The sequence below is a fragment of the Xenopus laevis genome, chromosome 3S (genome assembly GCF_017654675.1).
Source record: "Xenopus laevis strain J_2021 chromosome 3S, Xenopus_laevis_v10.1, whole genome shotgun sequence".
Taxonomy (NCBI): domain Eukaryota; kingdom Metazoa; phylum Chordata; class Amphibia; order Anura; family Pipidae; genus Xenopus; species Xenopus laevis.
The window spans coordinates 112,285,865-112,312,402 of NC_054376.1; the positions used below are offsets into that span (position 1 = coordinate 112,285,865).

Genomic DNA, 26,538 nt, shown 5'->3' on the forward strand with positions numbered 1-26,538 from the left:
TATGGTCCATTGAAACTATTAAGTGCTATGGTGGAAAAGTGATTTACTCTGTTTCCTTGGCAGAGTTAAGTACACGCATAATCCAAATCAAGTCTTGGCAAAAGTTGGTCAGTAAATGCTTTGTTTCAATCTATTTTAATGCATTTCTATATTGTATGAGTAAGACAACATACGAGGTCCCTTCTCCCTTTGTGGGACATACCTTTACTGATGGTGCTGCAGAAACTCATACAAACCTTCTTTCCCATGGAGCTCCTTAAACAAGCTTTAGATGGGCTATGAACTATGTTCTTATTGATGCCCTTACCTCAGCATGCAGAAGGGGCAAACTGAGTGCTTTTTCTACTTCTGAGTTGTGCACTGTCCCATATAAAGGCAGGGTTATGTTAAGATGTGCCTTTAAGTCTCTGAAAGGGATGCACCGAATTCAGGCCAGATCCTTATTTTCATATGCAAATTAGGGATGGGGAGGGAAATCTCGTGAGTTTTAGTCACAAAACAAGGAAGTACATTTTCCCCTCCCCACCCCTAATTTGCATATGCAAATAAGGACTCAGATTTGATTCGGTATTCGGTCAAATCTTTTGCAAAGGATTCGGGGGGTTGGCGAATCCAAAATAGTGGATTCGGTGCATCCCTCGTTTCTGCTTATGTTAGGATTCCACATGAACTCTAAGTTGTTTTCTTTTTTCTGTGATGAGCAGAAGAATTCTAAGGTGACTTGCTACATATTATTAGACTTCTCCACTCATTGTGACCATATGATTATTATTAGTATTACTGTTTCTTAAATTCTCACCAAATTCATGATTATTTGTGTTTACAATATTTGAAACAGCATGTCACCTAGTAGCTTTCTGTACTGATTTGTAATTACTATATCTGGGTTGCACTTGAAGTGTGTTTTTGTAGATAACCCTTACTTCAAAGTTATATATCACCTCCCCCCTCCGACAGTTCTCATCTTCTGTCCAGAATTCCCTGCATGGCTTCTCTATTTCAAATGGGGACCCTTCAGCAATGTTCCTGAGTAACTGCATGTGATATAAGGGTTTTTGACTTCTGAATGGGATGTGTCTCAGAAAGTCTTTGTTTTGAGAGCCATTGGGCCTTTAATACTTGCATCCTGGAAGGCTCCACTATATCTTACATGCCATGTTTCCGGTTGTGTTTTTAGCTATTGACCATGCCACCAAAAGGAATGTGTAACGCATGTGTGTTTTTGTATTATTTATGTATGCTCATCTGTATTGATATTTACTGATCTGTACTGATCACTGCAAATGATCAAAGGGGTTTTGACCTCTGGGTTTGTCCTTGAGAGTTCTACCATAGTATATGTTATGTGCAATTATCCTAGCATGACACAAAATTTATTTTTATTATATTTCTTATAATAAAATATTATAATTATAAAATATAATTATTTTAATATTATTATTATATTTTATTATAATAAAAGGGTGCTGTTGACAGTATCAACACTTGGTTGCATATTCATTTTAAGTATTCAACCATCTGTCCATTATTATTTTTTTTTATCTTTTATATATCCTCAACGTGTTACTCAGAGCTTTACACCGATGGTTTGTAAGGTAAGATATTTTTCTGCCCATGGTAGTCATATGCCAAAAAAAGTGAACAACATCTTAACATCTTTTAAAGCTCTCTATGATAGGGAAAATATTTGTCACTCAAGCTAATTTTGCAAAGTACAAAATGCCATTTTATTTTCAAGAAAACAGAAGAGAATCATCTTCAACAACTTTTGGCATGATAAGTGTCAGAATATCTTGGTCACAACAAAGTCAAGCTTAAAACCAAGAATGCACAGAAGCAAGGACAGCATGTGCCATGACCTATTTCATATGACAAGAGGAACAGTGACACACAAGGTTTTGTATAAAGTATTTATGTGGATGCATCAATAGAAAGCTGCAAACAGACAAACCACTGACAGGTTAATTAGCACCACTTGTGTGGTTTGGAAAATAGAGTCGCATTTAAATTTGTGTACGTGGTCATTTCCTGTAGTCAATCACTTCAACATTACTGACTCGGAGTGCTAACATTTTGGTTTAGCTTTTGATGGGAATGACAACAAAACAAATGTCATCACCTAGTCCCTGAAAGAAATGCAGTTCTTAAGCAAAAAAAAAAAAAGAAAAAGAAAAAAATCTTTTGGCTTTTTAAAATTCAGCAATTTAAGGATAACAACAAAAAGGCTAGAAGAACATCAACACTATAAATTGTACATGTGTATGCTTCATTATCCTTTTATGTTTATAGTGCTGACATATTACACAGCAAAGATCTCAATCTAATCTTAAATACCACCCACTTTCATGTAAACCCTATCCATTTTTGGGTACACAAATCAAAAGGAGGATATATGTTTTATCTAGAAAGTTATTTTATTTATATAGTGCTGACATATTCCACAGTGCTTTACAGAAATTATACATCATTAAAAGGGTGGTTCACCTTTAAGTTAACTTTTAGTATGTTATAGAATGACCAATTCTAACCAACTTTTCAACTTGTCTTCATTATTTATTTTTTATAGTTTTTTAATTCTTTGCCTTCTTCTAAAGTTTTACAAACTCCCATGAACTCTAAATTCGACCCTTCATAAATCTGCCCCTAAATTCACAGTTTTGGCCACGGTCACTGATGATTTTTTAGATTGTGGGAAAAAAATCACAACTTTACTCAAGTGACTTTTTTTATGCAATTACACCCTGTCCTAGTTCAGTTTTAGGGAAAAAAAACCATCACAAAGACAAAAAAAAAAACCACTGTCATTTTCAAATCTTTAGACTTGCAAAAAAAAAAAGGTAACAGCTTAAGATTTTGTACCTTATTAAATCTATATACATTGAGGCAGATTTATCAACGGTCGAGGTGAATTTCTGAATGAAACAATTTAGAATTTCGAGCTATTTTTTATGTACTTCGACTATGGAATAGTCCAAATTCGATTTGAAAAAAATTCATAAATTCGTATATCGAAATTTATCATGTACTGTCTTTAAAAATTTGACTTCGACTATACGCCATCTAAAACCTTCCGAATTTCTGTTTTAGCCTATGGGGGACCGCCTAGAACCTATTTGGAGTCAATTGGTGGATGCAGAATCGTATTCGATCTTCCTTAGATTCGGATGATTCGAATTCGGCCGAATACGGACCTATTCGATTGAAAACGGACCTACTAGACCAAAAATACCTTTTTTCAATTCGAAATTCAAACCCATGATAAATATTCCCCTTTGTGTAGGAATGTTCAATTACCAAGATAACTGTACACCCAGAATTGTGCACTGTTCATTCTATATGCATAACACCCCCCTCTGTGACAGCATGGGAATCAACAAAATGTGCGGCAAAAAAATAGACTGTTATGACATGTGGCATCAGTTGAGATTCCCCATCTAAAATCTAATGTGACATATTGAAATCTAACTATCCTTCTGGGGAAATTTGTCATATTATTTGTTTTTATGGATCTGGTCCTAATATTTCACATGTATCTGGATAATACAACATTTTATTGAAAAATAGAGGAACAGGAAATGTCTTGGGCTCAACATTTCTTTTTCTTTAGCTCTGTCTCATGAAGTTCAGAAGTAGTTTCCTTTCAAGTCTTGCAGTCTCCCGAGGAAAAGGGGATAAGGGGATGTGTCCCTGGACAGGATCTATAACTCATTATGTCAATCAAACCCCACTTCAGAGGGGAATAAAAAGATTTGTATCTCAAAGCTGTGCATAACGACTTCTCGCCTTTTCATTTCATATTTATGAGCAGTTTACTTTGAAGTGTTTATCAGGCAATACTCAGAAACATGAGAGAGCTTTGCCTGCAACCATGTTCGAGTGTCTAATCTGTTAAATGCTTACTGAGCAGGCTAGTTCATCTGTGCATGCAGTGTAAAAACGGAGGCAAATAAATAAATGGTTTGTTTTGGTGGCTTCAAAACAGAAATGTAATACTAATGATGAACATAACTCTCAAAAATTGTAATTAATTGTAACGTGGGAATCTTCTCAGAGGTGGTTTGATGTTACAGCAGAAAATAAAGCAGGCAGTTTGTAGCTTATAAAAGGTATCAAACACATAGCTGTATAAAATATACCCTATAAAACAGAAGGAATGTGCATGAAATGATCAGAGACCTCATTCTGCCAGATCAAAGAGTATCAAAGGAGTAGGAATCTTTCCTACTTTTATTGCTGTGAATGGCATCATAAAATCAAATCAGATTTCTAAAGTGGGTGATGTACTTGCAGAGAAGAGCTGAGGATGCTGGATTCCATACCTAACATAAATGATTATACATTCAATTAAACTCACATTTTTACCTTATACCTGTAACCACCTCATTACATCTAAATAAGGTCATATTGGCAACTTAGTGTCTTGCCAAGCATTAAAGGGGACCCGTCACCCAAAAAAAATATTTAAAATTTTATTTTATCATGTTAGTAAAGCAAAATGAACTTTAATTACACTGTATAAATTATTCGAATCTTGTTTCCATCAGTCTGGGAATTCATTATTATAGCAAGCAGGCAGGAGCCATTTTGTGGACACTGTTATTAAGGCGAGTCTTGCATTATCTCAGAATCTTTTTTGTGCACCAGAATGGGGGACCTGATGACCTGATGTCCATCCCCATGCACTGGCTACACAATGAAATGGTTAAAAGAACTGGGGGAATGTGGGGAGACCAGTGACATCTAGGAAGTGCTGAATAGAACGTGAAAGTAATTGCTTGCCCCGCCTCTATGGCAGGCAATATTTGATTGACAGCTGAGATTTTTAAATGAGTTTACAACAGCTATGAACCTTTTAATAAAAAAAAGAATTTTAATTTCATGTTTAATTTGAAAAGGGCTTTTATTATACAGCTTTTTATGTCTGGGTGACAGGTCCACTTTAAAATGCCATTGTGGTAACTTTTAATTATTGTACAGGTATAGGATCCATTATCCAGAAACCCATTATCCAAAAAATTCTGAATTACAGAATGGCAGTCTCCCATAGACTCCATTATAATCAAATAATCCAAAATGTTAAAGATTATTTCATTTTTCTCTGTACTAATACAACTCTACCATGTACTTGATCTAAACTAAGATATAATTGTAACGGTCGGCACCCAACACCAGAACAAACACCAGGCACCCTGGTCTCAGCTCGTGCTTCGCCAGTAGTGTGACCGCCTTTGGGCCTCGGGAGGAGCCCTCGGCTTACTTGGATGCCACCTGGACTTAAACAAGAGGTGCAAGATGGGAGTTCTGGATAGGCAGAGGGGCTCGACTGTAGAGCAAAGTCTTTGGACAGAAGGTCGTAGTACAAGGCGTGAGGCAATAGAGAGGTCAGATTAGGCTGGGTCGAGACAGGCAGAAAATCAGCGTAACAATTCAGGCCGGGTCTGGGCAGGCAGCGTTCAAAGCGAGGTCAGGCAGGCAAGGGTCAAAACCGGGAGATCAATCAGTAGGGATGAGGCAGAATCGGAGTCAAATGACAGGCAAGGGTCAGGTTCCAGAGTTCAGAGTAGTAAAACAGCCAGGCAGGGTCAAACACAGGAATCAACAGACAAGAAGATAAATAGCACAAAGTACAAGGCACCAGGAACAAAACCTATCAGGGGCAACATTAGATTAATGAATACCCCTTTAAATATTTGAATTTGGCTCCATTGCGCGCTGACGTATGACGTCAGCGCGCCTGCGCCTTTAAATGGCAAGAATGGGCGCGGCACGCGCACTAGGAAGGAGGAGTGGCGCGGCGGGCGTCCCCGCCGCACCACTAGACCACCAGAGTAAGAGTTCCTGACAATAATTAATCCTTATGGGAAGCAAAATCAGCTTTTTGGGTTTATTTAGTGTTTACATGATTTTATAGTAGACTATGGGGCACATTTACTTAGCTCGAGTGAATGATTAGAATGAAAAATACTTCCAATTTCGAAGTTATTTTTTGGCTACTTCGACCATCGAATTGGCTATTTCGACTTTCGACTTCGAATCGAACGATTCAAACTAAATGCGGTAAATCTTTCGACTTCGAAGTCGTAGGATTTTACTTCGATGGTCGAATATCGAGGGTTAATTAACCCTCGATATTCGACCCATAGTAAATGTGCCCCTTAAAGTATGAAAATCCAAATTATGGAAAGATCTGTTACCCCAGGTCATGAACATTCTGGATAACAGGTCTCCTACCTGTATATATACAATGCATAATTGTAAAGGATTGTATGCTTAGAGTTTGGTGATGGGCGAATTTGCACTGTTTCGTGAATTTGCACTGTTTCGTGAATTTCGCAAAAGGCGAAAAATTCTCGATTTTGACGCCGGCGCCCGCTTTTGACGCCGGCGCCTGTTTTTTTGACGCAAAGTTTTGTGAATTAATTCGCTGGCGGCGAATCGCGCAAATTCGCGCCTGGCGAATAAATTCACCCATCACTACTGAAAAGGGCAAGGAGAGCAAGCAATGATGCCATTCAATATTCCCTGCAATAACATCGCAGAAAAGAAGAGGGCTCTCTGAAAGGGCTTGACGGAAATTGAAAGAATATCAGTTTTAACTATAACTAAAGACTATAAGGTGGTGTATATATGTTTTTGGATTAGAGCCATGCATGAGTTGAAATCAAACAAAAGTTACCATTGACAAACTCCCAGAATGGCCCATTTACATTCTGTTTTAACAAAGTTAACCTGTTACCAAACAGTGTATTTTGTCTACCCTTTCAGTCCCTTATCTTCCTTTTTTTGTACTGTATGTTATAAACAGCAGTGTTCTCTATTTCTAGGGCATTATTTACATAGAGGCCCTCAAGGGCCTATATCTAGGCAGTGGTGTGTGACCCTTGGGTGCCTATATATTTTTTTTAAAATAACAAAAACCCTGCCCAGCACTGAACAATTGCAACCAAAGCTGGTGAAAGTACCCCCTTCTGCAATTGCCATATGTCATGAGCAGATTGTTAAAAGAAGGGTAGTCAAAAGCCTGACATTTTGGAGGCTGAAATAAAATCCCTGGTAATATCACTCTGCATTTATATTGACTACCAAAAACTAGAAATGTCTGTTTCCACTTTTCCACTGTTTAGGGTACAGAAGAGAAAAGGGGTACTTGGTGGGTAAGAATAGCATGTAAACTATAGCTATTTTCTGGGGGGGTTTAACATCTTTTCACTTTCATCCATCATTGAATCCCATCCACTCATGCTCTTACCGTTTCATTAAATTGTTCTGACCCACATTCATAATGTGTGTGTGTATATGTATATTTTTTAATGTGTGATTTCACATACCATTTGGAATTATATTATAATAACCATAGGATTTTGCCTTCCAACCTGACCTCATGCCCTCATGTTTTTATCTGGTAAAAATTCTTTCTGGCTCTTTTTTTTTTTTATAGTCATAAATTATATAAATGAACACATGATTCTCTAGCCTTGCTGGTATTGACCTTTCTTTCGACCCTCTTTACAGATGTTCTCAGAAGTGTATATAATACTTAATAATCCCACTGCCTTGCTAAAGGTCGTTGTGTTAACTGAAACATATAGGGATGGCTCAATATAATCGTCACTGACCTTCAGAATTCCAAAACAGCCTTCTGTTGCGAGAGTTATAGGGATTAATGTTTTGAAAAAGGTAACAAATCTGAAAACAACATCAGATATTATTCTTCATGACTACATTGTATGCTTAAGATGACTGTGTCTAACTGCTTTATACATTAGTATCTTTGGCAATACCCTAATATCTTAAGCTTTTACCAAATGTGTAAGACCATTAAAACTGTATTTTACTTATAAGGCTGGGGTGTAAGACAATTAAAGCTGTCTTATAGGGCTGGGAAAAAATAGATGGTGTCTGATATGGGAGAAATATAGGATCATAGGCCAATAACATGAATGTTTAAAAGGTAACACAAATGAAGCTTTCATATTTGCTTCAGCATACTGAAGTTAGAAAATGTCTATGTATAACCAAATAATACTTCTGTACTGTTTCTGAAATAATCAAGTTTAATTAACACTCTCTCAGCATCTGTTTCCCTTCATTCTCTCTCCATGCAGGGGTTAAGCATCAGATCCAATATATTTTTTTGGGGGGCAACCTTTTCTAGCCGATGTATTAGAGTTGACTCAAATAACAGATTCCAGCAGAATCAAAATCAACTACTGACTGTAGATAACTGACTTTGGAACAAATTCTGCATGTAGAGAGACAGGATTTCTGGAGATTTTAAAAGAGTTAGCTCCAATGAATCTTCTAGGTAAAAGGAGTCCATCCCAAAGACTGTATTAGATCTGCCATTTAAAATCAGACTCCTGACTCCTGTGAAGAGAGGGTGAATGGAAACAAATGCTGAGAGTGGGACAGTGAAAAGTAACATTGAGTTCAGAAACAGCACGGCTTTTTTTAAATGATTACATTTAGAAAATGATTTTTTTCGGTGTGATAGTGTAACGAGCACCAGGCCGCGTGTCCTTACCCGACGAAGGATCCAAGATGGCGGCGCCCATCCGTCCCACGTGGGTTGCTACGGGACGCCGGTGCGATGATGTCACCGGCGCCAAATTCAAAATAAAAGGACGCCCAAGATGCCGGTTCGATGCCCGTGTATAGGATTTGTTTTTTTAACATTCCTGGGTGCTATTATTCCTGACTTATTAATTATTGGACTTTGACCTCTGCCTGGACCTGGATTTTGCATTCTTTCTGCCTGCCTTTGAACTCTAGCCTGAATTTGGATTTCGTCTTTGCCTGAACGCTCCTGTACTGCGACTAGGGATGTAGCGAACGTCGGAAAAAAAGTTCGCGAACATATTCGCGAACTTGCGCAAAAATGCGAGCGGTTCGCGAACGGTTCGCGAACCCCATAGACTTCAATGGGAAGGCGAACTTTAACATCTAAAAAAAAAATTTCTGGCCAGAAAAATGATTTTAAAGTTGTTTAAAGGGTGCAACGACCTGGACAGTGGCATGCCAGAGGGGGATCAAGGGCAAAAATGTATCTGAAAAATCTGCCTGTGTGTGCTTGGAAGAGATAGTGTAGGGGGAGAGCTGTTAGTGATTTCAGGGACAGATGATAGTAAGTTTGCTGGCTAGTAATCTGCTTGATACTGCTCTGTATTGGAGGGACAGAAGTCTGCAGGGATTTGAGGGACATTTTAGCTTAGGTAGCTTTGCTGGCTAGTAATCTACTGTTCTCTTTAAACAACTGCCATACGTTGACCTTGTAGGCATTGTTTGCCCAGTTTTTTTGGACGCAGCCACTGAAGCACAGTTGCCAGAAAAAATATGCCATATAAATGCTGAAAATAGTAATTTTTCGCCATACGTTGACCTTGTAGACATTGTTTGCCCAGTTTTTTTGGTTGCAGCCACTGAAGCACAGTTGCCAGAAAAAATATGCCATATAAATGCTGAAAATAGTCATTTTTTGCCATACGTTGACCTTGTAGGCATTGTTTGCCCAGTTTTTTTGGTCGCAGCCACTGAAGCACAGTTGCCAGAAAAAATATGCCATATAAATGCTGAAAATAGTCATTTTTTGCCATATACGTTGAGTCAACGTATGGCAAAAAATGACTATTTTCAGCATTTATATGGCATATTTTTTCTGGCCTCTGTGCTTCAGTGGCTGCGGCCAAAAAAACTGGGCAAACAATGCCTACAAGGTCAACGTATACACTACTACAGCGGTGGATACGGATTACGTAAAATATATGAATGCTGCTTGAAAAAAAGTAACTCAAGTGGTTTTTCTAGAGACGATAATATTATGGATATTTAGACAGAATGTGAACAAGGTCACACAGCTAGATGGCAGGTTGAAGAAAACAGTGTGCAAATAATGCCTACAAGGTCAACGTATACACTACTACAGCGGTGGATACGGATTACGTAAAATATATGAATGCTGCTTGAAAAAAAGTAACTCAAGTGGTTTTTCTAGAGACGATAATATTATCAATATTTAGACAAAATGTGAACAAGGTCACACAGCTAGATGGCGGGTTGAAGAAAACAGTGTGCAAATAATGCCTACAAGGTCAACGTATACACTACTACAGCGGTGGATACGGATTACGTAAAATATATTATGGCTGCTTGAAAAAAGTCACTCCGGTGTTTTTTCTGGAGACGGTAATATTATGGATATTTAGACAGAATGTGAACAAGGTCACACAGCTAGATGGCGGGTTGAAGAAAACAGTGTGCAAATAATGCCTACAGGGCAAATAATGCCTAAAAGGTCAACTTATACACTACTACAGCGGTAGTAAAATAAAAAAAAGTAAAATAAAAAAAAAATGAATATTAAAAAAAAAAATTAAAGTTGGTGCTGCTGAACTACTAGGAGCAGCAGATTAGCACACCAGTCCCACTCCCCAACACTGCTAGACTAATAGCACTGGGCTCTTATAGTAGTAGTAGTAGTAGTAGTAAAACAACAAAAAAATAAATAAAAGCAGTCCTTACAAGGACTACTGTTATTGCAGCAGTCAGCAGATGAGATCAGAAGCAGGACAGCTGCCCACAGCAGCTACATACAGAGCACTGCAGTAGAAGGTAGATTACTAGCCAGCAAAGCTACCTAAGCTTAAATGTCCCTCAAACCCCTGCAGACTTCTGTCCCTCCAATAACAGAGCAGTATCAAAACGATTACTAGCCAGCAAACTTTCAACTGTCCCTGAAATCACTAACAGGCAGCAGCTCTCTCCCTACACTATCTCTTCAGCACACACAGGCAGAGTGAAAAAACGCTGCAGGGCTTCGGTTTTTATAGGGAAGGGGAGTGGTCCAGGGGAGAGCTTCCTGATTGGCTGCCATGTACCTGCTGGTCTGGGGTGAGAGGGCAAAGAAAAGCGCCAACAATGGCGAACCCAAAATGGCGAACGTCGCGCGACGTTCGCGAACTTCCGGCGAGCGCGAACACCCGATGTTCGCGCGAACAAGTTCGCCGGCGAACAGTTCGCGACATCTCTAACTGCGACCTTGGACTTTTAACCCTAAAGCTTCCTCCTTGGTCCTGGCTACTCCCGGCTGGGAGCCGATAGGCCCCCTGACAGATAGAAGCTTATATTACATTTTCACAGTAGTTCCCCTTTAAGATGTCCATACACTAGACATATTTAAGAATACAGAATCATTAACCCAGTAAGAAGGTAAACTGAATATATGTACAGTTTTGACATATGAAGGTTGCTAAATAGCATGAAAACTGCAGTTCTGTCAACTACATGATCACTATCAGGCATACAAAGTCTTAAGGAGTAATTTATGTAGGATAATGCAGTGTGAATGCCAAAACAAGGCTGCAGTCTACTCTTTGCAGATTACTACAAGCCTCTGCCCAATGTTTTGAAGCACAGAGAACTGCAGCTAGCCCCTTGAATAGAGTGCTTTCTATGTTAGAACTACATCAGATTTTGAAATCTATATTTAATATCGTTGTGCAGAAGTCATGCACACTGCCAGGATCATGCATGTTAATGAAATATCAATGACTAATTCATCAGATCTATTATATTTTCAAGCAGATTTATCAAATATTGTACTAAGGAATCCTGGGGGATTACCAGTAGTTGCATGGATTGACATATTTGCCAATGCATTTGTAATCTAACACTGATGATAATGCAAAATTGGGATTAAAGTTTCACACAATTCTCTTCCATGCAGGAATCATTAGTTACAGTCTGGAAATTAGATTATTGCATCTGGAATGATAATTGTTTTCCATTGTTTAAAATTTTGTAAACAGTGACTTTTCTGATTTACCTTAAAGGAGACATTTTGTGTAAAAAATAAGAATGTACCACTGAATTATACTCATTTAGATATAGAAGAATTGTCCTTGAAAAAGTATTGTTTCAGGTTGATTATTGAATATTTCTGCAAACACCCTAATAATCCCTCCCTTCTCTTCTACTTTCTGCTCCCAGGCTATCTGATCCAATAGATTTTTTTTTTGGAGGGGGGGCAACCTTTTCTAGCAGATATATTAGAGTTGACTCAAATAACAGATTCCTGCAGAATAAAAATCAACTACTGATTGTAGATAACTGACTTTGGTACAAATTCTGCATGTAGAGAGACAGGATTTCTGGAGATTTTAAAAGAGTGAGCTCTAATATATCTTCTAGGTAAAAGGAGCCCATGCCAAAGACTGTATTAGATCTGTCATTCAATGTTTGTGCAGGGGAGCCAAAGCCGGTGGCTCTTAGCTCACTGCAGTGTAGGACAGTAACCAATCAGCAGCTAGCCGGACCTGATAGGGAACCAAAGCCTGACTTTGCTTGTGTTACTGCAGGACTGTGATTGGCTGTCCCCCTCCTACTCTGCTTCTGGCAGGGACCTTTAGGACACGCCCACCCCTCATTTGAAACACAGACAGGGACCAGTGAACATCAATAGGGAACTCCAATAAAGGGGCTATTTTTAAAGATAATATATATTTTTAGCACCATCTAAAAGCAACACCATAGTATCACTTATAATTGCCTACAGAATTAGGGTTTATTTATCCTATGTGCCTCCTTTAATTAATTTGTTGCCAATCTGTTCATCAGACTGGAAGTGTTGTTCATTTTACTCATTCAGAAATAGTTTAGCTTTTCCACTTATACTGCCCATAAGGAACGTAGAAAGTTACTTAATCTGGTCTCTCAAAATGTAGATATAGCTTCAACTAGCTGGTGATAATTTTTACATTCAATATAAAAATAAAATGACCATACAATCCAAAGTTACTCAAGATTTGTATTGTCTTTTAATAGCAACAAACAAGAGACATTACTTTGTATATTATTAAAGTTTCCACACAATATATTACATCACCAGGAACTTTGCTCCTATAACACCAGGAAAAAAACGTGTTAATGAAGATGTGTGGAGAAAAACAGATCTACCTATTGGCTCTAATGTGCTTGCCTGGTGCTTCAGGCAATTCACGATATTCATGATAATACATTAGCTAATTCTGACATGAAAATCAAGGCTAACTAAACCTCATTCATCCACTGAAGAGTTGGCCTGAAATGCAAAGAACACCACATTTCAGCCCATAGCGCCTATACACAGAGAATATGAGCCTGGCGCAATAGACTAAATAGCCATTTCTCAGACTGTAGCATAAATACTGGGTGCAAATAAAATAGCATAAGCACACCTGAGCCCACTGAATCACATGCAAAGCTCATTCTAACACCAAGCACCAGAAATGATGTAATTCCAAGACAAACTTTGCACACAATAATGTCAAAACTCATACAATGCTAGTGTATTGACACATTTAGCACATATAAAGCATATGCAACTATTTTCCTCTGTGGGAACATGTGCAGTCAAAGCTGATTCAGGACATAGATTCCGCTGTGCATGCTTATACATGGTCCATTTCAACAAACTAACAAAAAAAAGTATCAGAAGACAGGGAAAAATGGCACCATGAACTCTACTGTGCAAACTGCAGATTTGTGGCAGGTCAGCACACGGGAACTTTTCCATAGAATAAATTTTGCAGGAAGAAAACTTGGGGGGGGGGGTCAGGGGATCTGCTAGGGTTTAGATATTCTTCATATCAAGTATGTGTACGTTACAAGCATGGAGGATGCGACTGATTAATGTAACTCCATTAATCATGTCAGGCAAAAGTGTTAATGCAGAAGTTTTGCAACACTTGCTCTAGGCAAGAGTCTGTTTGGATGCTACTGAATCCAGGTGACCAATGTCATTAGTGATTGGGAACAAAAGTATCACTTCACAATAGCTGACGGGGATATACTGTATCCTTCAGTGTCCAATGCAATTCCAATGGTTCATTTTGAACTTTGAAACATTGTTTATTCAAATCACTTGCAAGCCAAACTTTTTGTGGTTGCCTTAATCTTGCCAGTTGAATCCATGGCACACGAGACAAAGGAATCCTTCCTTCTTTGGCTCATTTTATTAGACTGTGAGGAGGCAGGCCTGATTATTTGAAAAGCAAGCATGATTTTGTACAGGGCCGGAACTAGGGGTAGTCAGAAGAGACAGCTGTCTAGGGTGCAATAATAGGGGAGCGCAGGGCATCTACCTCTAAAATTGTCTTCTGCCTACCCCTAGTCCGCACCTCTAAGTCTTAATTTTTCCCTCGACACCCTCCCCTCTCTTGTCGCTCTCCCTCCCCTCCATTTCTGACCCCTCCCTCCATCACTCACCCCCTTCCTCCCCGTTCGTCTCTTCACTTTCCTTTGCTAGCAAGGGTTTTGCCAACCGGGTTGCCTAGGGTGCCCGGCCGGCCTGTCACAGCTCTGATTTTGTGTTACCAAGTAAGGAGACCATGATTTCCTTGTGGGTGGAGGTTGACCACAGCTTTATTTAACACAAATTAAAGCCAATTTAACCTTTGCCATACTATAACCAACTACTGTATACAGGATGACCCAATCCCAGCCACTGCAGCTGCAGTGGACATGTGACTAGTGATCAGTGAAATTTTTAGTCAGGTTTCACCATGAAAAAGATGCCCATAGACTCCAATGGGTGAACAAAATTGTTGTGCATCAAAAAAAATTGCTGTTTTTTGACGTTTCGTGAATATTCGTCAAGATGAATGGGTCACATATGTGATAGGGTTATATGTGATAAACCTTGAAACCTTTACTAAACCTTTACTAAATGTCAAGAATGTAATAAGATACCCTCCAGCTCCTGTGACAAACCCTAACAAATAAAACATAATTATCAACTTACAATGGCAGTCAAAAATTGAGAAATGAGACAATGATTGCAAATCACAATGTCATGGAAGAAAACAGAATGCCCATTTGTAATAACAAAAACATGTAAACAAGGGGTAGAGAGTGGGGATCTCCAGCGGCATTTCAGATGCCCTGGATGGAAGAGGTAGGAAATCTGCTTCACTGATGTTTTATGTTTTTGTTTGTAAACCATTTTGGTTATTTCATGTAATCAAATACTTGGTTTGAATGGACTCGTATACTAATACAACTGAAGGTGATCTTTAAAAATACATTATTTTGCAACCCTTTGTAATGTGTGCTATGTTCTTCTTACAGGAACTAATTTTACCCTAGCAGAGCTAGGGATCTGTGAGCCTTCTCCTCATAGAAGTGGCTATTGCTCAGATATTGGAATACTACACCAAGGCTATGCCCTGAGCGTGCCATCTGATGCTGACTCGGATACAGAAGGAGGACTGTCTCCAGAGCCTGCTATACGATTATGGGGAAGAAGCATAAAATCAAGGCGCAGCTCCGGCCTCTCAAGCCGTGAAAACTCAGCTCTCACTCTGACTGACTCAGAGAATGAAAATAAATCAGATGAAGAGAACGGTAGGCTTCTTTCCTTCTCAAAGATTTATCTTGATGTGTAAAAACCAAAAAATGTTCTTCAGAAGAAATTAATTACCCTCTTACCATCAGTATCTTAGACAATGTGCTATTACATACCTGATTATCTTCCCAATAAAGCAGCTGGCTGTAAGATATTATTTATAACACCTATTGGTTTTATATGTAAAAAGTTAATGTCCCTGCGAAACATCCCTTGGATTTTTTTATGGAGTAACTGTACAATGTAGATGAGCCAGAGCTAATTGCTGTCAGACATAACTAAAGAGTATTTATGGCAGTATTTGTGCATTTTAGTTTTATATACAGCAGCATATTATTGTGATCATTCCTATTCTTTCCCTTTGTCTTACGGAAAGCATCAGAAACCATTCATGTCAATATATATACTGTATTTTTTTTCACTAAAACCCTGTGAGTGCCGCAATCCTTGTTCACTATATATATATATATATATATATATATATATATATATATATATATATATATATATATATATATATATACAGTATAGGTATGGGATCCATTATCTGGAAACCTCGTTATCCAGAGAGCTCCGAATTATGAAAATGGACTATCCAAAATTCCTTTTTCTCTGTAATAATAAAACAATACCTAATACTTGATCTAAACGAAGATATAATTAATCCATAATGAAGGCAAAACCAGCCCATTGGGTTTTTTAGTAGACAAAGTATCTAAATTACAGAAAGATTTGTTACCTGGAAAATCCCAGGTCCCGAGCATTCTGGATAACGTCCCATACCTGTATATATATAAATATCTTGGATATTGTAAACATTTATTGAAATACATTTGAAAAATTTAAAAGTTTTAAGACCGTTTTCATTCCAATGCATATATTATCGGATAGAAAGACAGACAGGGGTGGGAAAAGGTTACATTAATGGGCAGAATTATCAAGGGTCAAAGTTCGTGGGAGTTTATAAAAAGGTGAATGGGATCGACCTGCAATTCAATTCGAGTTTTTTCTCTGAAAATAACTTAATTATCAGGAAGGCTGCAAACAACTCCAAATTAATACCAGGATGTCCCCCATAGACTAGATCAGCGACTAGGCAGGTTTGTAGCTAACAGTCTAATTTGAATTCTTAAAGGGCCAGTACATGATAAATTTCAAAAAATCAAATTTGAATTTTTTTAAAAACTCGACTCGAATTTTAACTATTGCCTAGTCGAATTCTACTAAAAAAAACTGAAAAATTTGAATTTCAAAATTCAAAATTCAGATTCAAATTTTCAATTCGACCCTTGATAAGTCTGCCCCAAAATAACTGAATTATAACACGGAGGCAATCAAAGGTAATATTGATTTCTCAATGATAGATGTTAGTTGTAAATAAAGAATGATAACAAGGAATGGTGGGAACAAGTGTAGGCATTTATCAAAGGAAGTATGAGAATATCATTCATGAATGAGACTTCCTAAATATCATCAGACTCCAATGCATTTTTGGATGATAACTATATTATAAATGAAAATTGCCATATTTTGAGACTGTCTATCTCAAGGTCTGGGAACGTTAAACTTTTTGTAGATGTCATTTTTACAAAATCATGATGTAAATTAGTATTCAGACCCCTGACCAAGTCTCTGATTTTACTATATAATACATTTCACACTGAAATTTTGTTATTTGTTATTAAACGATAACTTATTTCTTTGTTTGTTCAGTTTTTGTGTTTTTAGTTTACATAAGTATTCAGACCCTCCTATTTTTAATCTGTTTTATAATAATTGCTACAGTATTTTTGATATTTAAATAATTTTTGATTGTTTTAAACACTCATGTACCCAAAGTGACAAATTGAGCAATGTTTATAAGGAAATATTCACACCTGTAGGTAGTAATACTGAGTGAGGAGCATGTTTGTGGCCAAATTTAGCCACTCACACTGCTTTATTAAAGATTGACGTGGATGAAAGAAGAAGTAGAGAGTATAGACTGCAAAATGTTTGACAAATCTGTTCCTTTATGTAAATGGGAACGATTGGGAAAATCTTATGAATTATATATAGGGAAGGTATAAAAGTTTCTTTGAATGGTATTACAGATTTGCTATGATAAAAGAACTAGAAGTTTTGTACAGTTTCCAATATGGCCTGAAAATGTCCGGCATGTACTTCCTAATTCGTTATATAGTGATAGCTAGGGGGTTATTTATCAAAATCCAAAAAATTTCTCCAAATTTTCTGTAAACTACTCTGACCAAATCCGCACAGATTTTTTTCCCCTTATTTATCAAAACATTTTCCTGAAAATTTGTTGTGCAGGAAAAAAACTCAATAAAATAATGAAAAAATTTGAATCATATGAATTTTTCGGATTTTTTGCCAAGAAAACTGACTTTTTCAGATTTGACTCCTAAAACCCACAAAATCTTCGGATTACTGCAGGAAACCCAGCACAGATCAGGATATTTTTGGGACATCTCCCATTGACTTCTATATGATCTTGACAGGTCTGAGTTGGAGTACTTTTCATTCTGACTTTTAACACCCTTGGGGTCTAATAAATCCCAAAATATAAGTTTTTTGCCATGAAAAAATTGTGTTTTGACAATGAGAAAAAAATTGGACTTTAATAAATAACCCTCCTAGAGTAATGATGAAAAAAGGCAATTGATTTCTAAATAATATAAAACAAATGTCAAAAAATTCCTTAAGTAAGCAAAACAAAAGAAAGCTAAATGTATAAAAGTAATCACCTAGTGCAGTGATCACAGCAGGGCATTCCATTAAGGTAGTTGGTGTCTAAACGTTTACTCAAGAACTGCTGCAGAAGTTCTTACAAATGATGTGAACTGGCTGATTGTTTAGCCTTGATATTTATATCCAGTTTATCCCAGATAAGTGTAGTGGGGGTTAAGGGCTAGTCCACACGGGGAGATAGCCTGGCGAGGTATTTTCAGGCGACTGTTGAAAAGCGCATCGCCTCGTGTGGTTAGCACAGGCGTTTTTACATAGGCGCCCATACAAAACTGTCGCCTGCGCCGGTCGCGGCGACTGTCGCGGCGCTTTGTCGCCGCGACCGCAAACGTGTCGCTATCTCCCCGTGTGGAATAGCCCTAAAGGTGCAATATACCCAAGCATTAGTTCAATTCATAGGGCTTGTCCTGAATATACTTTTTGCATATTGTTTAGGAGGTATGTAGGGATTTTGTTGTTTCTTGCAATAAACAGGGCAAAATCTAAAATTGAAAATAAAGTCACATTCTTCTTCCCTGTGGGTTGCTGATTTATTTCTACCATGTTCGATGAGACAGACAGAAGACTTTAATTTCCGTATTTTGCCATATTTGCTTCCAGAAATGGCAACAACCTTACATACTTCCTGATTTAAAAAAATCATATATGTTTATGACAAGCTCCATTGATTGAACTAATGATGAATTGGAGGGGGACAAGGAAATATCCATTTAATATATTTGTAACCCCTCCCAGTTTTTTTCCCTAGACTGGTGATCCTTTTATTGAGTACTAATGATGTCTGGGAAAGCAAAATGGTGTTATGGTGCTGTGTTAGAGGAAAAAGAGAGGTCATAGCTGTTAGCTTCCCTTCATCTTGCTTCTTCTTCAAATAGTTCTAGCAGAGTTTAACAGTATGACTAGGATTATTAATCTGTTGCAACTCAGCTGGTTACTCGAGAAATCCTGAGACTATGACATGTCACTGAAAAACACTAGACTAGTAGTAGCTTCTTTGACCGCTTCCAAAGCCATCATAATGTAGCCCATGTCTAATTACATTTAAACACAAGCTACAAACATGACTCATCTCAGTTAATTATTTATATTACTAAATTGCGTTGAGTAAAATTTTAAAAGTGTATTGGCTGAAATTGTAATGCTAAAAAACAGGACCTTTGACTATCATAGTATGTCAAAGGTTAGATGAATATGGATTTTTTGAATTTCGGATATAAATACTTTTATTAAACTCAGGAACAGTGTCATTTTCCACCACAAACACAGTTTTATGAATACTTTCTACACAAATTCCCTTCTAACACACACCCTGTATAAAGCACTGCGTATCTTGACAGCGCTATATAAATAAATGATGATGATGATGATGATGATTAAAATTCCCTCAGGCCACTGGACCCCAACCTACTGCAAACTTCCCTGCTCCTTCTTTCCTGTCAGGGACTCTGTACCTTCAGACTTTCAGCAAATGTGTCAGACTTGTGTTCAAGGAACACTAGGCCCCACTTAGCCCAGTCCCTCTACCTCTGGGCTCCTAACTGGATGCTAGTCCCACTATCTCTCGCCACAGTGAGAGCTAACCTTCCTAGTAGAAAGGATAATAAATATTTACCTTAATTTTGCCAGATATTTCTCTAAGGTGATAGAGATTTTGTTCAAACAAGTTTTCTTTTTTATTTTAACTTATTTTTAAGTGACCTTTGTGGCTTGTCTGAATGCCTAACCTCCTTTTTCTGTGGTTGGAGTTAGGGATGCACCGAATCCAAGATTCGGTTCAGGATTCAACCAGGATTCAGCCTTTTTCAGCAGGATTCGGTTTCGGCCGAATCCTTCTGCCTGTCTGAACCGAATCTAAATCCTAATTTGCATATGTAAATTAGGGGTGGGGAGGGAAATCACGTGACTTTTTGTCACAAAACAAGAAAGTTCATTTTTTCCCCCTTCGGATTTGGTTCGGTATTTGGCCGAATCTTTCGCAAAGGGTTCGGGGGTTCGGCTGAATCGAAAAAAGTGGATTCGGTGTATCCCTAGTTGGAGTATACAACCTCTCTAACGTGACCTACGTCAGATTCCATGGTGTATTAATTCCTAGAGGTTTCTACCCCTGGTACAACTAAATCTTGGTCTTATTAAACTCTTAAGGGATGAATCTTCATCTGTGGTAAGCAATGGCCAGTGTTTTAATACACTCTGTCGCACCTCATCACTAGTGATGGGCGAATAAATTCTGCAGACACGAATTTGCAGCGAATTTCTGCATTCTGCTGAAAGCAAATCAATTTGTGAAACTGTGGCGACAATTTGATGGTGAAAAATCAGCTGTGTCAAAAAAAATTGGTGCGCATCAGAATTGTCACTCAAAATTGCTGCGTGCCAAAATTATTCGGACGCCCGTTGACTTTAATGCATTTGGACAAAACCGTTGTGCTTATAAAAATTGTCGCTTGCGCCAAAATTATTTTGATGCTTATAGATTTCAATGTGTTTCTCAAATTAGTCTTTTCGTGAATTTTGCAGTAAATTCACACATTTTTTGGCGGAGCAAAACTGCACATATTCGCCCATCACTTCTCATAAATATACGGTCCATATCTGCTTGTATAGTAGATATGATTTTCATTTGAAGCAACGTAGAGGGTTCTTCACAGTCAGGACAGTGAGGTTGTGGAATGCACTGCCGGGTGATGTTGTGATGCTGATTCAGTTAATGACTATAAGAATGGCTTGGATGATTTTTTGGACAGACATAATATCAAAGGCTATTGTGATACTAAACTCTATAGTTAGTATAGGTATGGGTATATAGAATTTTAATTAAAAGTAGGGAGGGGTGTGTGTATGGATGCTGGGTTTTCATTTGGAGGGGTTGAACTTGGACTTTGTCTTTTTTCAACCCAATTTAACTATGTAACTATGTAACTATGATCATTACCCAGATCCTTTTTGTTACCTCTCTCACCACTTAAAAGTGCATCATCATGATTTAGCGAACTTGCCCATTGCATAGACTCCTCTATCAATTTCTTTGGGTATACCCTTTCCAAGAATTTCTTACCCATCTCAATCAGATCACATTCCCTTCCTATCTATTCTAACTACCCTTAGCATTTGGGAAATAGTCATGGAATCTAAGAGATGTCTGGGATGATGGTTGTGATGGATATGGTGTTTCTGTCTGTATCTTTGATATACTGTAAATAGAAGTGTTTAATTTCAGTTGGTCATACTGGAAGATCACACTACACTAAAAAATTATGGGTGCAGATAACAGAAAAATACAAACCAAAAAGTATAGAACTTCACAGGTCTTGAATTAAAGAAATTTATTTAAGACCCAATGTTTCAGTCAATACTTGCCTTAAAGGGCATCTAAATGCAAAAAAATAAAAATCCCATTTTTACTTTCTTTAATGAAAAAGAAACCTATCTCCAATATACTTTAATTAAAAAATGTGTCCCGTTTTTATAAGAAACCTGACTGTATGCAGTGAAATTCTCCCTTGATTTACTGCTGTGGATAAGAATTGTCAGATGGTCCCTAACTGCTGAGCAGGGAAACAATCATACTTATGAACAGCAGGGGGAGCCCCCGCCTTACTTCCCAGCCACGCAGAACTCAAGCAGCTTTGTTTATGACGATCCCTAGGCAGCCCAGACCACACTGAGCATGTGCACAGTCTTAGTCTTGCAAAGATGTTTAACAAAGTTACAAGATGGTGACCCCCTGTAGCCAACTTTGAAAGCATGAATTATTTGTTTGATTAGGCTTGTGGTGCAGTAAATTCATGTTTATTAGTGATGGGCAAATTTGCACCGTTTCGGCGGAAAATTTGCGAAACGGCGCCGGCGTCTCGTTTTTGACGCGAATTTTCGCGGGTGTTTCGCGAATTTATTCGCTGGCGGTGATTCGCGCAAATTCGCCGCGAATTCGCGCCTGGCGAATAAATTCGCCCATCACTAATGTTTATATTTCGTATACAAAATACAGCATTTCTAGCCTTATTCTATTTTAGACTTTACATGCCCTTTAAGGCACAATACTTCAAATTATGGAAAATCCCCATATTTTGACAGCCCCAGGTCCTAAGCAGATAACAGATTTTATTATAAATACAGTGATAAGTGAATATGTCTATGTGGATACATGCGGGTGAAGGAAAAAAACTTTACTGTAACTCATGTCCCTGGCCATCAATTTGCTCGACGCTTATTTCTCAACTGTTCAGGTAATGTCCCTGCAGCTGTTCAAATATATTGACTGCAGTATTAAGAGAGCTGCTCACTTCCCAGCTCATTGTTACTTCCAACTTTTCATTAAATGAGAAAATGTGGGAATGGGAAAAGGTAAAGCCGACATAGTATACTTTTCTGCTGAAGTAAATTTAAAGGTAACAGTAGTCAAGACAAAATTTACAAGGGGCTTTCTGTATTATCTGTGAAATATTTAAAGCCATCACATTTGACTATAATGTTCAGGTTACTCATGTGCTACACCTCATGTTTTTTTGTTGTGGTGTTTGATTTACGCAAAATGGGATTTTTGTTTCTCTGCTAAAGTATTAACCCAACCTCTCTCATAATATAATCTTCTCATCTACCTCCTGAAGCAATATTATAGAAGATGAGACAGAACTAGGATTGATTGTTGGGATTAGCTTTTAACTGATTGTGTACATTATAGTGGTGTTGTGGCATCTGACATCACAAAGACGGGGGAGACCCAGAAAGGGATGCTCATCAATTCTGAAATTGGAATCACACACATTAAGCAGTAGACAAACGCAAGTGCAATGTATGTAGTTACATTTCAAATGCAAGTCTTGTTGTTGTTTTTTTCTATCTACATTGCACTCCCCCCATAATTCCAGCTTAATTGCGGCCATAAGGGGAGATGCACACAATGAAATCACAGAGTCAAAACATGCAATTGTGCTTGCACTTTGTTGCCATTGCAGCACCATCATATAAATTCTGGAAGTCAATGGCAAAATTATGTCTGCATGTTTATTTTGTTGCATGTGCAATTTAATTACAAAGGGCGTAACTACAGAGGAATCAGACCCTGTGGCTGCAGGGGGGCCCAGGAGGTATAGGGGCCCCATGAGGCCCTAATTCATATACAATTTGAATAAATATTGGTAAAACAGGTCAACCTCTTGACATTTAGTAGCCTGAAAAATAATTTGCTGTGGTGCCCAGTGATATCTAGTTACACCACTGGCACTTACTAATGTTGACCAGCTTCAATAGGTGCAGTTGTGTGTTATTCAGAACAGAAGGTGGCATGCAGTGCAGCAATGTGGGAGCAAGTACCTTTAAAAATAATGTCACTTATTGGAATGACTGCATCTTTGTTTGCTCAATAACAATTGCAGGTGGAGCCTTAAATGGGCCCTTGATTTACTGACTATTACCTGTACAAAAAAAGAATCTGACAGTTTGAAAAGGTGAAGGTTTTCCAATATGCTTGTCTTCTCCTGGGCAATCTATATTTTCATGTAAAAATATGTCCCTTGCTAGCTTACTGTAGAGGACCTAAGATGACTGTTACTTATGTTAATTAACGGATACAATTAGTGATGGGCGATGTGATGAAAAATTTGCAAATGTACCGTGAAATTCATGAAACGGTAAAAATTGGCGAAACTCATTGAAGTCAATGGGCGTCAAAATAATTTTGACGTGCATCAATTTGACACGAGTGACAAATTTTATTCGCGGGACTATTTGGTCCAAATGCATTAAAGTCAACGGGTGTCCGAATAATTTTTACACGTCAATTTTGACACAAGTCAATTTTATTTTGATGCGCGAGTTTGTGTCTGGCGAATTTATTCGCCCATCACTAGATACAATGTAGGCCAATTATATCATAGCACAATAATAAAGTATCCATTTAATAAAAGTAACAGTTTTTAAGGATAAAACATGCTCCTAAACTTCAGCGTTTATCTGTATAATCCATGAGACAGACACAAATCATTCATTATTTTTTCTCAGATGGCAAAAACTCATTGGTGCAGAATTCTGCTTGCTGTGATGCAAAGCTTTGGATTGAGAATCTTATGCCCAACTATTTTGCATCAATCAGAACACTGAAGTTGAAATAGCAACAAATCTCACTTTTATTTTTTCTTAAAATAAAGCCACGTGATTGCTCAAGTCCTGCCACAGGAACTGAAACTGTGTAGCAGCCCCTTTAAGCAAGTGCTTATTAGTAAACATTGATTACTATTTTGCTAAGCCTTGTTAATAAATTGTTTGCCTGTCACTTAACATAACGGCACTGGAATTAAAAGTCAAAGTGACTGAACAAGGTCGCCTAGGAAAATAATTACTGAACTTCAAGGTGCAAATACCATACAGTGACTGCCTGGAATGCAGACAGTACAACAAGATCGCTTCTAAAAATATAATATGCCTGTCAAACAAACTGGCACTTTTATTATGGTGGCATTTATGAAAATGAAGCTGTGATATAAAATATATAAACAAATGTAATATGTCTATTAGACAAGCCGAGGTGTTGACTGCGGTACAGTCCCTGCTCTTTCTAGTCAAGGTATTCTGTTTGGCTGAACAAAATCAATGTTTTTTCACATCGCTGATTTTATGAAGTGTTGGGATGTATTATCATATAGATTGACAGTTGCCCCACTGATTCACCGCCACAGCACGGACACTTACAAAGCCATCATTAATTTCTCACGCTTGTACCCAGCTACGTTTTTGTACATAATAAAAACTGTGTCCTTCAGAACCAAATCAATAACCTTTTAGGTATGCGTCTCTTGAATAACAGCTAACAAGACTCTATACTTGAATCAAAATGTCCTTTCTGGGGGGCAATATAGGTTTGGGAATATGAATAAAAATATAATGATTAAGTCTATTTTCTTTCTTTTTTTTTTTTTTTCATTTACACAACCCAACGGTATTTTTAAATAAGCTTGATTCAGTAAGCTAGCAAAAAGTGGTCAGTTTGGTGCTGTTATTTTTACACACTGGCATTAGCTTACTACAATCAATATTAAGTATCAGCCCTAATCCATTTCCTACTGTGCGACTGTGCACGGTGTAGTCAAACTTAACCCTTAAATCCCCACAAAAGCAGCTAGAAAACCTTGTGGATATAAGGTCATGTGAGACTTCATCTTTTTTTTTTTTATTTAATGAAAAATCAATGTATGATATTCTCTCCAGTGCTCTAAAACTGCAGGTACGGAATACGTTATCTGGAAACTTGTTATCCGGAAATGTCTAAATTATGGAGAGGCCATAGACTGCATTTTATCCAAAATAAGACATGTTAATCCTCGCTGGAAGCAAAACCAGCCTTATGGGTTAATTTAATTTTCACATGATTTTCTAGTTGACTTAAGGTCTGTTATCGGGAAAATCCCAGGTCCAGAGCATTCTGGGCAACACTTCCTTCCTTAATAATGTATTTATTTTAGGTTGCAGAAAACCCTTCACTGACTAAAGCAAGTTTATTAATAAATGAAGGAAAATGTTTTAAATCTCACTGGGGGAGTATTTAAATTAAAAAAGTTGGACCAAACTAGAATCCACGATTTAAATTTATTTATTATTAAAAAAGCACTAATTAATTGGTTCGGGGAAAAATCAGAAAAAAATTGTACGAAAAATGGTACCAAAGGAGTTTTTCCAAAGTCGTACAATTTTTTTGTGATTTGTTCCCAAAAAAGCTCTATTTTTTTTCAGATTTTTGCCCAAAATAGTCAGATTTTTTGGTTAATTCCAGCGGAGACCACAGAAACTTCCAAATAGGATAGGGACATCTTCCACTGACTTATATAGAACTTCGGAAGGTCTGAGATACCTCATTTTCGGATTCTGACTTTTTGCAGTCTTTGGGTTTAATAAATCCCCCAAAAATGTAGTTTTTTTTCCACGAAAAATTCAGATTTTATAGTATAAAAAAACCTAAAATTTTTTGAACTTCTTGCATTCAGCCTTTGATAAATAATACCCTTAGTGTTATAGTGTTTGTTATAGCTGGGGCAGAGACAGGGAATATCTCTCTATGAGCAGTATTTTATTCTGCCAACCTAATCAGACAGTTTTTCTTTACGCATAAAGAACATCATGTACTTTATTCTCCCAATTGATTCCACCCATAAAAAGTTTATTCTTATAGGAAATTCTTCTGTGCGCAAAAGCTCCTTTTCCTGTTCATCCTGTTTGTACATATGTTCAACGTAGATGAATCAATATTGTGTGTGTGGGAAACAAAAGGGTTGCTGCTCCTTTTTGTTGTTATGTCATGTCTCAGGTTTGCCAAACAGAAGGTTATTGTTTTAACAAAGAGATCATTCTGTTTGTTGGTGGAACTACCTGCGGTTATAGCAGCAGAGCAGCAGGCACTTGGTCATTGTGTTTTATAAACT

The 26,538-nt window shown here is 37.7% G+C and overlaps 1 protein-coding gene across 1 annotated transcript in view; it reads left to right on the forward strand.

Moving 5' to 3' along the window:
• Positions 1-26,538, forward strand: part of LOC108712409 (teneurin-2) — a 1,104,728-nt gene that overhangs the window by 17,260 nt on the left and 1,060,930 nt on the right. Inside the window, exon 2 of the mRNA XM_041588750.1 lies at positions 15,103-15,378. Coding sequence (XP_041444684.1) covers positions 15,103-15,378 — 276 coding nt within the window. The remainder of the gene's footprint in view (positions 1-15,102; positions 15,379-26,538) is intronic.